The 11,387-nt window shown below is 37.0% G+C and overlaps 1 protein-coding gene across 1 annotated transcript; it reads right to left on the reverse strand.

The window, feature by feature from the left end:
• Positions 1 to 8,363: 8,363 nt before the first annotated feature.
• LOC133869674 (putative F-box/LRR-repeat protein 23) lies at positions 8,364 to 10,305 on the reverse strand. The gene is made up of 2 exons (XM_062306739.1): positions 9,802 to 10,305; positions 8,364 to 9,029 (listed from the first exon to the last, which is right to left on the reverse strand). The coding sequence occupies exons 1-2, from the start codon at positions 10,155 to 10,157 to the stop codon at positions 8,516 to 8,518; spliced, it is 870 nt and encodes a 289-aa protein (XP_062162723.1). The 5' UTR covers positions 10,158 to 10,305; the 3' UTR covers positions 8,364 to 8,515.
• Positions 10,306 to 11,387: the final 1,082 nt, after the last annotated feature.

An 11,387-nucleotide genomic window follows, 5' to 3' on the forward strand; every position in this document is an offset into this window, starting at 1 on the left:
AGGGAAAAACCGATCTTGCCATTTTTTTTTGTCCAGGGAGGTGGTTCGGCCACCCTAGACCGGCCAGCCACCCCCTTGGCCAAAATGGAGGTGGCTGGCCACCCCCATGGTGGCCAAGGAGGTGGTTGAGCCACCCTTTTTTTATTTTATTATTATTTTTGGGTTAAACACCTTTTTAGTCCTTAAGTTTTCACAACTTTATTTTTTAGCTCCAGAATTTCAAATTGCATCATAGATGGTACCTTAATTTTAAGAAAAGACCGAATTGGTACATCGGTTAAGTTTTGTGTCAAAGAACTAACTGTCTGCTACGTGTCAAACTCTGAGGTTGACAAGTGGCACTATATAAAAAAAATTAAAAATTAAAATCTTTAAAAATTAATTAAAAAAAATTGATTTGGGGTGGCTGGCTGGTCTGGGGTGGCCGAACCACCCCCATGGGGTGGTTCGGCCACCCCTTAGACAGGAAAAAAAAATGGCAAGATCGGTTTTGCCCTTGGGGGTGGCCGAACCACCCCCAAGGGCCAAAACACATCTTGATTTTTTTTTTTGTTTTTTTTTTGTCAAGGGGTGGCTAAACCACCCCATGGGGGGTGGTTTGGCCACCCTAGACCGGCCAAAGGGGTGGCTCAGCCACCCCTTTGTGTTTTTATTTTTTCATTTTTTAAAAATTTTTAATATATATTTTTAAAATTTTTTAATTTTTTAATTTTTTTATATAGTGCCACGTGTCAACTTCTGAGGTTGATACGTGGTGAGCCGTTAGTTTTTGGACGGAAAACTTAACTGATGTACCAATTCGATATTTTCCTAAAATTGAGGTACCATATGTGGTGCAAATTGAAATTCATGAACTAAAAAATAAAATTATGAAAACTCAGTAATCATAGGAGTACTTAACCCTTTATTTTTTAATTAATTTTTAAAAAATTTTAATTTTTAATTTTTAATTATTTTATATAGTGCCATGTATCAACCTCACACCATCTACGCGCTCGTCCGGATCTCGAATGCCTCTAGTCTCATAAGGATTGACGCTGTCATGTCCCGGGGCATAGCCAACAAGTTGCGGAATGCGTCTGCAAGGTCAGGAGAAGGCCAGGGTCCATCGTGATATTTTCTCTGTAAGGGTATCAGACATGGGCAACGGTGTCTGGACGTGTCTGGTTTTAAAGAAGATAGAAAGAAGATTCGAGAAGTAAGATTTGAGAGTGAAAAAATGAAGAGTAAAGCGTGAGTTGAAGATGAAGCTGTCAAGCACACAATCCAAGGCCACCTGTGAGTGAAAGATGGGCTGGGAATGCTCATAAATAAATGTAAGGATTAAATATAAAAAAGCTCCCCAAACTACCGTCCGTTCTCCGGATGATCTTTGAACTACCAATGCTTGCTATTCGGCCCCCCAAATTACCAATTGCTTATTTTTAGCCGTCATCTGTCACTTTGTGCCATCTAAGCGAACAAAAGCCGAGTCAGGTGCACGTGACTCTTTTAGTCCAAAAATCCGAAAATGCTCTTCTCCTTATGGTATGAAATTCTGAAAATGTCCTCAGAAACAATACATGCGAATTGCGGCACGAACAACGACACAACCTTGGCCGTCGAATTAGAAGACGAAGTCTAAGTAGAGGCAAACCACCTCCATCGCCTCGAAGCTTTTGCTCCCACCATTACTGCCAACGCCGCCCATGCCTTGCCCATTCATCCCTTACCCTGCCTTCTTAGCACTAAAGAAACTTGAATTAGATGATGACTTCATTGATAAAGGAACCAACACCTGCAAAGGTATTTTTTCTTCATGTTGAAAGGTTGGGGGTAAAATGGGAATAGACTAAAATGTTGGCTTCTTGATTCCCAATTTTTTTTTTGTTTTTTCATAGAGAAATATTAGACATCCCAAATCTTTTTCCCAAAAGTTGGTTCCCAAATGATGTGTCACAATCCCATGAGATTGTGGCACATTTTCCAAAATGATAAATCACATGAGATTGTGACACATCATTTGGGAAACAACTTTTGAAAAAAAAATTTGGGATACCTAGCATTCCTTTTTTTCATATTGAAAGGTTGGGGGTAAAATGGGAATAGACTAAAATATTGGCTTCTTTTTCAGATTTTTCTCCTTATCCGTACTAATACAAACAGAGAAAGGGGGGGGGGGGGGTTGGAGGGGAGGGGGAAAGGGTTTACTAAACATGGCGGTTGTCTTTTTCTCAGCTTTTCCAGCGACCCAATGCAGTTAGGGACAACACTGACACATGTCCAACATGCATGCATGTGAATTGAGGTGGCTGCCATCTACACCTCTTCTCAAAGGTAGCCATCTACACCATTTCTAAGCTACGTACGAGGAAAAGACATGCACCAAACTCACTCACTCATGGAAAACAACCACGTACGCTAAACAAGAGATACTGACAGATGTCCAACATGTGTGCACAATACAAAATACCCGAAACAAAGCTAGCGTGGTAATCCTGTAGCACCTCTACATGTTCCACCACCTTCTTCTCCACCTCCTCTTCCACTGCCTCCGCCGCTTCCTTGATACTCAAAGACAGATGATCAAACTCCCTCCTCATCAAGAACCTCCCAGTCAGTGGGACTCACTCGACAACATCATGCATCTTTACAGTGCCCTTGTAGGCACCATCTTGCAATAACAAGAGTCTTTCAGATTTTCAATCAAAGCAATTCCTCTATTGACTGAATGCTCATAGTTTTCTTGTTCATCTATCAAACCTTTTGCGACCCAGTATTGTACTAGTTCACTTATTTCAATTGAAAAGTCCTCAGGAAAACAAAGAACAACAGAGGAAACAAGGTTTTATGTTTTTACCTTCTAATGAGTTGTAACTCCATTTCAAAGGCTTATAGAGCTTATCCTAGACAGTCGACACCTCCTGTACAAGGCACTGACGTTCACAACTCATTTAAGGCATATTTCCATAGCTAGACCATAGTCTTTCCTCTCATAGCAGTTCCCATGGCGATGATTGTCAAAGGCAATCCACAACATCGATCTTTTAGCAATTGCTTCTGCAATTTCCTCCCAAACATCATCTAGAATGAGTAGAAATTTTTCTTCCTTCTCAAGTCTTTGATAAAGTCGAATAGCCATTCGCTCCAAGCTTTCGTCCATTGTCGCCTCCAAATTCAATCTTGAGCTATTTGTGTCTAGACCTTTTTTATGTCCAAATTCTTTGAAACAGAAACCCATATGACAATGCCAAAAGACTGCATTGAAGAAATATACTCATCAAGAACCCCATCTCTATGACTATGCAGAAGCCTCCGCCATGGAAGTAGACCAAGATGGGGAGCTTTTGGTTTTGGACGGCTGTTTGGTCGGGTGTAGGGAGGTAGAGACTAGCAGAGATGGAGGGGTCATGTGAAATAGTGATGCCTTTTGATGCGGACGAAAGGGAGAAGCTCTATGTCTAGGTTGTGATTCTCTTCAACTTTTCTAAGTTTTGTTTGGACGTGCACTAGCCTCTTAACTCAAACAGGTTTAATTGAAACGATGCGTTTTTGTACTATAGTAAAGGCAAATGTTTAAAGGGCAGCGTTTGTAATTACTGTGGATCGCTTTCTTTGTGAGAATTGTTTGCACGTGTAAAACCTTCACTGCAATGGCTGTTCTGTTTAGAAGAACTCCCTTGTAGACACGTCCATAGCTTCTCTTATGGCCTTAAAATGATAGGCGTAAGATTCTTATCTGTACGTGGAAGCAAGATGCGGTCAATCACTAGCTTGCAAAGACTGGGCTTCTAGCCCATGTCCACCATCTGCAGTTCTACGTCACCATCTTTTTATCAACTTGCATGGGACACCCAGATGTGAAAAGCTCCTTGTTGTGAAGCGCCTCTAGCCTTTCTTTTCTTGTAGATGTTCACAAGCCCACATGGTCCATGCTGGCTCTAGGATGGGACCACGCTGACCCCTTTGAACAAAGGAATCAAAGATGCAAGGATGGAGGAGCTCTAGGGAAAGGACCGGTTCGAGTTTAAAAATAACCGTTGGTTCGATGGGATCGACGCCGGTGGAGAGCTGAAACAGGTGAGTCCGTACAAGTTTTCGATTTTCCAGGCTGGTCTGAGGGTGTGTCTTTGGAAGAAGATGGCCTTTATACAGATGAAGTATGTGGTGTCTACGATTCTGAGGCGGTTCCAGCTCACGCCGAGGCCGGTGCCGGACACCCTTCATCTCTGATGATATGAGATTGAAAAATACAAAAAAAAAAAAAAAAAAAAAAAAAAAAAAAAAAAAAAAAACTCAAAATAACCGGATGACTTTCAAACATAAAGGCATTTTTGGGCTTTTGAGCTAAAAGAGTAATGTGTTGTGCACGTGATTCGGTTTTCGTCCACTTAAATAGCATAAAGTGACGGAAGTGGTTAAAAAATAAGCAAGTGGTAGTTTGGGGGGCCGAACTGCAAGCACCGGTAGTTCAAGGGGTCATTCGGAGAACGGGTGGTAGTTTAGAGGGTTTTTTTTTGTATTTAACCCTAAATGTAAAAAAAGTATGAGCTTGTTTGGCAAGGGAGAGAAAATTCTCTCTCCCCTTCTTCACTTTTTTAAAAAACAATCAATTTCAAAACATTTTAACTTTATATCACATCAATAATTTTTTATTACTATTTAAAAAAAATCACTACAATACAAAATTTTTTCACTTTTCTATATAAATTTTTTTTACTTTATATCACATTTATCACTTTTTACTACTACCTCTAATTCACATGCCCTTACCATACAAGGACTATGAGTTTTGTTGGTTTGAAATTTAGCTATCGAAAACATACAAAATTTTTACTTTATCTACACACTTTTCTATATGCATGCAAATATATTATTTGTTTATACTCTCGATTTTTTTTCTAATTATTATTTTTTTTAAATAATAAGGGCCGACATTACACATTTTTTAAAGTATTAGAACCCGTTCTACCGTTGATCGAATTAGGCAGTCATTAAGCTCCTAAATTAATTAATGAATATTAATTTAAAAAAAAAATTAATAATAAAATAGTTAAATGCTTGATTACAGTCAATATTTTTTAATTAAGGCTCCTAATTATAATAATAAATAATTAAAAAATGCATTAATATCATTTAATTTTCCTAAAGACTTAATTTCCAACAATACTTTCTTGAAATAAGTGTTAAAAAAATGATAGTATTAAATAAGAGAATCAAATAATAAGAGATGTAAAAAAATCATTGCTCTCTTAGGAAGGATGGAAAGAATGAAAATAATAATAATAATATTCAATTGCGTTGTGGGTAGAAATTTTTTGAAATTTGTGATTAGCATTGAACAGCCAAAATTCCAATAAGAATTCAAATGCCAATTGGATCATTTGCAAGAAACATGGATTGCTTTAGCATTCACTACTAATAATATATACTTTATTCCAAAAGTTAAAAAGATAGAAATTATGCTACACAAATCAAACGTTTAAAAAAAATGAAAAAAATAAAATTAAATGCAAAGATGAAAAGTTTCAAAATATTTTATTCAATTATAAACTCCTCTTTATAAGTTTCTTTTTTTTTTTCTCATTATTTTCCTATTCAAGTCTTATTCAAGTTTGAATTATTCTCTTCTTCTACAATTTGACTTCCCACATCGCCTAAGCTATACAAGTCTAATTCAAATTAACTCCTTGTTTAATGCAATATGAAAAATTTCAGTAATTAGAAAGTCTAGTTAGAAGGTAGATTATGTTTTGCCAAAAAAAAAAAAAAAGAACAATACAATTATAAAAAAAAGTATAAATTATAAATAAACATGCATGGAAACTTTTAATTTTTAATTTCATTGTGTGAGAAATACAATTTTTATGGTTCAATTTCATAGGATGTTAAATTGTTCACATCTTCTACTTCGTTGGAATGTTAAATTGTTCACAATTTTTATGGTTCAATGACATGGGATGTTAAATTGTTAAAGCTTTTTACTCTTATCAATTATCATTATGCTTTGTTGATGGGAGAAAACAAGTTTTTTAGAATTTCATCTTTACATGAACACAAAACTTTTTATTAATTATTGAAATGGGGCTTTTAGTTTAGTTCACAAGCTAATCAGTTACCAAAAATATAAATTTATTTATTTTTTATTAAAAGAAAATCAGTATTTTTTTGAATTTTTATTTTTTACAAAACAAAACTAAAATTATGTAAATGCCACTCAAAAATATATGCCTCGCCTCACAATCCCTGCCCCGCACAGACTACCTCTTTTTGGTGCGGTTTACGGGTTAAAAATCATCAACCCACACGGGTGCGGGGAGGGGCCAAAAAGGGCGAAAAACCGGCCCGTCCCGCTCCGTGCCCACCCCTAGTTCTACTGCATCAGTTCAAACCACTAGTCGCAACGCCATTGGTGGCTTAGCCTCTACCAAAGACGACATTGCACGCGCTCCTGCAGCCTACCTCTTCGACTTATTTGTTAAAAATAATAATAATAATAAAAAAAAAGATAATACGCATTGAAACGTTCAAAAGAAAGAGAGCGCCCTTCAAAAAAAAAAAAAGAAAGAGAGCGGGATCACGTGAGGTGTGCGTGCACCAAAACTTGTGCCTAATGAGACTATGAGCCCTAGGCTTACGTGGCCTACCTCTGAATAGTATTTGTAAAATTATTTTAGGCGGTTGTATAGTGCTGAAGGTCTATTTTATTGTGTTTTTTTCATAATAATAATAATAATAATAATAATAATAATAATAATAAAATAAAAAAGAGAGATTTTTTTTTTTTTTTTTTTTAACAAAGGAACATCTTCTCATTAAAACAAGATGATCATTACAGCCTAGAGGCCAAAAGGTCTCTACAAGAAAAAGAAGAAATAAATAAAGGTAAATCCTCAACCCAAACATGAGATAAATAATGTGAGGAAGCCTTTCTAGCTAAGAGATGAGCCACTTCATTTGCTTCTCTACAACAATGACTCCACTTACAGACAGAAAAACAAAAAATTTTCTGCATAGCATCCATAAAATGCCCAATTCTATCAAGGGAGAAATCTAGTCAACATAAGCCTTTGATGACTTGTAGAGAATCACCTTCACTTTCAATGTTTACAAAACTCATATCACAACAAAATTTCATAGCACACAAGGCTGTCATAGCTTGTAAAGCTTTTGTGGATCCTTTATGTGCTGAAGAGAGAGGTTATTATGACATAAAGTCAACAAGGCTGCAATGCTGCTACGTACTGACTTATGAAAGGTCTTACTATTAATGTGGTTATCTTTTCCTAAAAGGAACTCATCTTAAAGGAACTACACATTTAGATTAGGCTATATTCTACTTTGCTTCTTTACAATATGGATTTACCGCCAATTTAATGTCAATCTTGAAGCATTCATGCGGATCACAATCTTTGCGTATGGTTAATTGTTCATTTTTTGATGTGACTGTAAAAATTACTGTCAAAAGCAAGTCAAGAAGTGTGTTTTCACGCGAATCACAATCTTTACGTATTATTAACTAATCATGCTAACTTAATGATGTGAGTAAAAATTATAGTTAAAAGCAAGTCACATAGTAATTAAAACTAGACAATTAGAGTATATGCAGCACTCATTCTTAGGAAATTGTCTCATGTATGGTTCTTCAAATTTTAATTATTATTTTAAATTAAATGGGTAAAATTTATCAGATCGATCAGCATTTGTTTTTTCATTTTTTTTTTCAATCCAATATTTATTGCTCAATATTTTACGATATTTAAAAGGGTTTACAACAAAATAATTCTCTTAAAGAGTTGTAACTGACAACTATTATAGTGATAGACTCACGAATGAAAGTTGATTTGAAGACTTCTTCAAGTATAATTTATTCATATGAAATTTAGAAACAATATTGAACATGAAAAATGTTATATATCACATCATTATTTTATCACTATCTCATAATATTGATATCAATCTTGGATTAAACATTATTAAAAGAAAAACAATCAATTGTGAATCGACAAAATCATGTCAATATAGTAAAATAGGATTACAATAGATAGCATTACTCATTAGACATTGGATCAAAGCAGACGAAACTAGCTATACATTGCCCCCCAAAAATTTATGGGATAAACTTCCAAAATTAATTTTTTTACTCTACCAACTACAAAAGTCTAAAAAAAAAAAAAACAAAACAAAACAAAAAAACCAAAAAAAAAATTGCCTCTCCTAAATTTATAGTTCCACCGCTGATAAAAACAACAAATGCCCATATCATGATAATTGGATTAGGGAAAATAAATAAAATATATGCATTATATAACAAAGAAGGTATAAAGAAAAAAAAAAAAAAGAATAAAAAAAAAGGTATAAAAAAGACATAATTTGAAGCCTAAAATCTCTCCGTTTCAAATGAAAATATATATAACGGTGCACATGAAATCAATGCATTCAAAATATTAGGAGACAAGAGTTGAGTCATTTGATTTACGTAGTGAAAACAAAAATCCCCATCGTAAAATCTCAGTAGTCAGGGTGATCGTAAGCTTCAAAGAAGCATGTAAGTATCATTTTCATCGTAGTTATCGTTGAATAATCCAAAAGAAGCAGCAAATTCATAGTCATCAACGGAATCACGGGGACGCCGCAAGTCTTTAATTTGTTCAGCACATCTTCTTCCTAAATTTCCTGTCAAAGTGACATTGAAACATTGGCGCAGGTCAAGTGATTCAAGGTGAGGACAACCATCAAGGATGGCCTGTAAGCCGTCATTACTCAGCTTATTTCCAAAAAGCTGGAGGCGGCACAATTCAGGCAAGTTCTCTGCAATAGCAAGTGCCTCTTCATCACACGCTCCATAGTACCTCTGCCCTAGTTTGTTAAATTTGAGTGATTTCAAAAGAGGGCAACAGCGGCCCACAGCTTCAAGAGCATTTTTTGACAATAAAGAGTACGAAATGTCAAGCTCCTCTAGCAATGGAAGTTTTGCAGCCACTCCACTCAATCCCTTGTCTGAAATGCCATAGCATTTTACAAGTCGAAGGCGTTTGAGCTGACTTGAACTGTTAAAATACACCATGAAAGGAAATGACAAGCAAATTCATTATTGGAATAAAGAGATCGTATCAGAGATCTTTTTCTACATTGCAGCCTCCCACTGGGGCCTATAATTCAACAAGGAGGGCGGCAAAGTGGTGGTGTGCTGTCTATTTTAGTTAGAATCTTGACTTGAACATGTGATAGGCTTTCAATATTATTTTGATGATCATCAAAACTACACCCTCCTCCAATCAAATTCACGTTTTATCTTTGCCAAAAGTATGCTCTAGGCTAGCAGAAAGGCTTACATGTAAGTTATGTAACACCTTACACTATGAAAGCTTAACACCTCTATCTAACCGGGTACAACTTGGGGATAAAGCACATCAATCCAAATGTCTCAACAAACTTGTTTTGATAGTCATAAGTTGGAATAGATGACATGAAAGATGATACTTCATACGACAAAATTAAAAAATTTGGGTGATGGTAGTAAGAACTAAGAACAGAGGCAAGGGCAGCAAAGCAAGCACAAAAAAGCAGAGTTAGACAATGTAAGAAACCCTTGTTGATTTCGGCATGACAAGAGTTGACTAGTGAAGCCCATGTTGTTGATTGACAAGAGAAATACAAAATGATAGACACAAATATCTCAACTTCACCAACAAACCATAAACCTCTAACTCAATAAACTAGAATTGCACGAAGTAATTACCAAAATCCAAATAACCACAAGGCTCCTAGCAATCACATTGTACAACAAAAAGGCCCCTCAATCAAGTAGAGAGAAAATACCTGTCAGCGATGTGCCTGAGGAGCTCGTCGGTGCCGAAGTTCTCGACGTTGATATCGACCAACTGGCCGCAGCTGCGATCGACGGCGTGGCGGCACATCTTCTCGAGGTCGTACGGCCGGAACGGGAACTCAAAGCGGGTGACGTAGTCGCGCATGTGGACGGCGCGCCACATCGACGGGTCCTTGCAGAGGTTGTGCCACGGCGTGCACACCATCTGCGCGCTCGTCAGGATATCGAATACCTCCAGTCTCATCAGGATCGACGCTGTCACGTCCCGGGGCAGAGCCAGCCAGTTGCGGAATTCGTCAGGAGGAGGGTCCATGGCGAGATTTTCTGTGCAAGGGGTATCAGACATGGGCAACGGAGTCCCGACAAGTCTGATATAGGGTGGATTTCCGAAGAAGAAAGAAACAAGATTCGAGAAGTATGATTTCAGATTGAAAAAAAAAAAACGAAGAGTAAAGCGCGAGTTGAACAACAAAGCACGCAATCCGAGGCCTCGTGTCGTGTGAGTCGAAGATGGGCTGGGAAAGCGGGGGGAACGCATTTTAAGGCATCCAATTCCACTAGACTAGAAGTGTGCGTTTTGGGAAGCTAGTAAATAAATGTAGAAACGATGAGTTTTGTTAGTTTGAAAAGTGGCCAGTGAAAAAAAGAGTAATTCTACCCCACGAGAATTAGCCTATCAAGAGTTTACCTCCAGCTGCACTCATTTAAAAAATAAAAAATAAATAAAAATTTAAATCCCTACAGTTAAAAATAGGAATGTAAATAAACCAATTTGTTTGACAATCCGCTCGATACCTGGTTGATTTAGTCTGATCCGAACTCGAGTTCAATACTTTAGAAATTCACTCGTTACCGTAGAAACCCGCTCTATTAGTAAGTAATACATACTAGTGCCCACTTCCATAATGAAATCCATAGTGGCATTCAGCAATGAAGATCTTAGTAGCTACGCAAGGGCCAAGAAGTTATGAGTAAAGAGAAATTTTTCATCAAAAAAAAAGTAAGGAGAAATTCATGGGGCGTTTGTGTGAATGAAATATTATATATAGAAGCGAGATAAGGGGAGAGGGAAGAACATAAGAATGAGATATGAAAATGGGAAATTGTTGTTCTGGAGCGAATTGGAGAGTTGGAGAGGATATTGAGAGCATTCCCAACAAGTGAGTCTGTGACTGTTGGGACGCATGGCTGATGGGTGGTTGCATAAATGAGGGGAATTGATTATAGCTATATGCAATTATCTTGCAACAAATGGCTCAAATTCATCAACATAAGATCGCACGGCCCATAAAATTAAGGAAATGAGACTTTATTTATGGAGCAGCGTGTGTGAATTATGGAGCGTGGTTTATTGTGCCGACTACCGAGCTGTCAGCTTTACTACATCAGTGCGTCAGGTTGTCAAGACTCAAAACCTTGGGAAGCAAGTAGGCCAGGCACGCATGAGTGACGCTGCAGTGAGGAAAAGATTCAAACATTTTGAACTTGGTTTTTTAGTGAAAAAAATTTGGTTAGCGATAAGGCTGTAAATGGGCTAGTCCGAGTCGAGTTTTAGCAATCTCGGACTGACTTGTTG

This window comes from Alnus glutinosa, chromosome 5, assembly GCF_958979055.1.
Source record: "Alnus glutinosa chromosome 5, dhAlnGlut1.1, whole genome shotgun sequence".
In the NCBI taxonomy this organism is placed as follows: domain Eukaryota; kingdom Viridiplantae; phylum Streptophyta; class Magnoliopsida; order Fagales; family Betulaceae; genus Alnus; species Alnus glutinosa.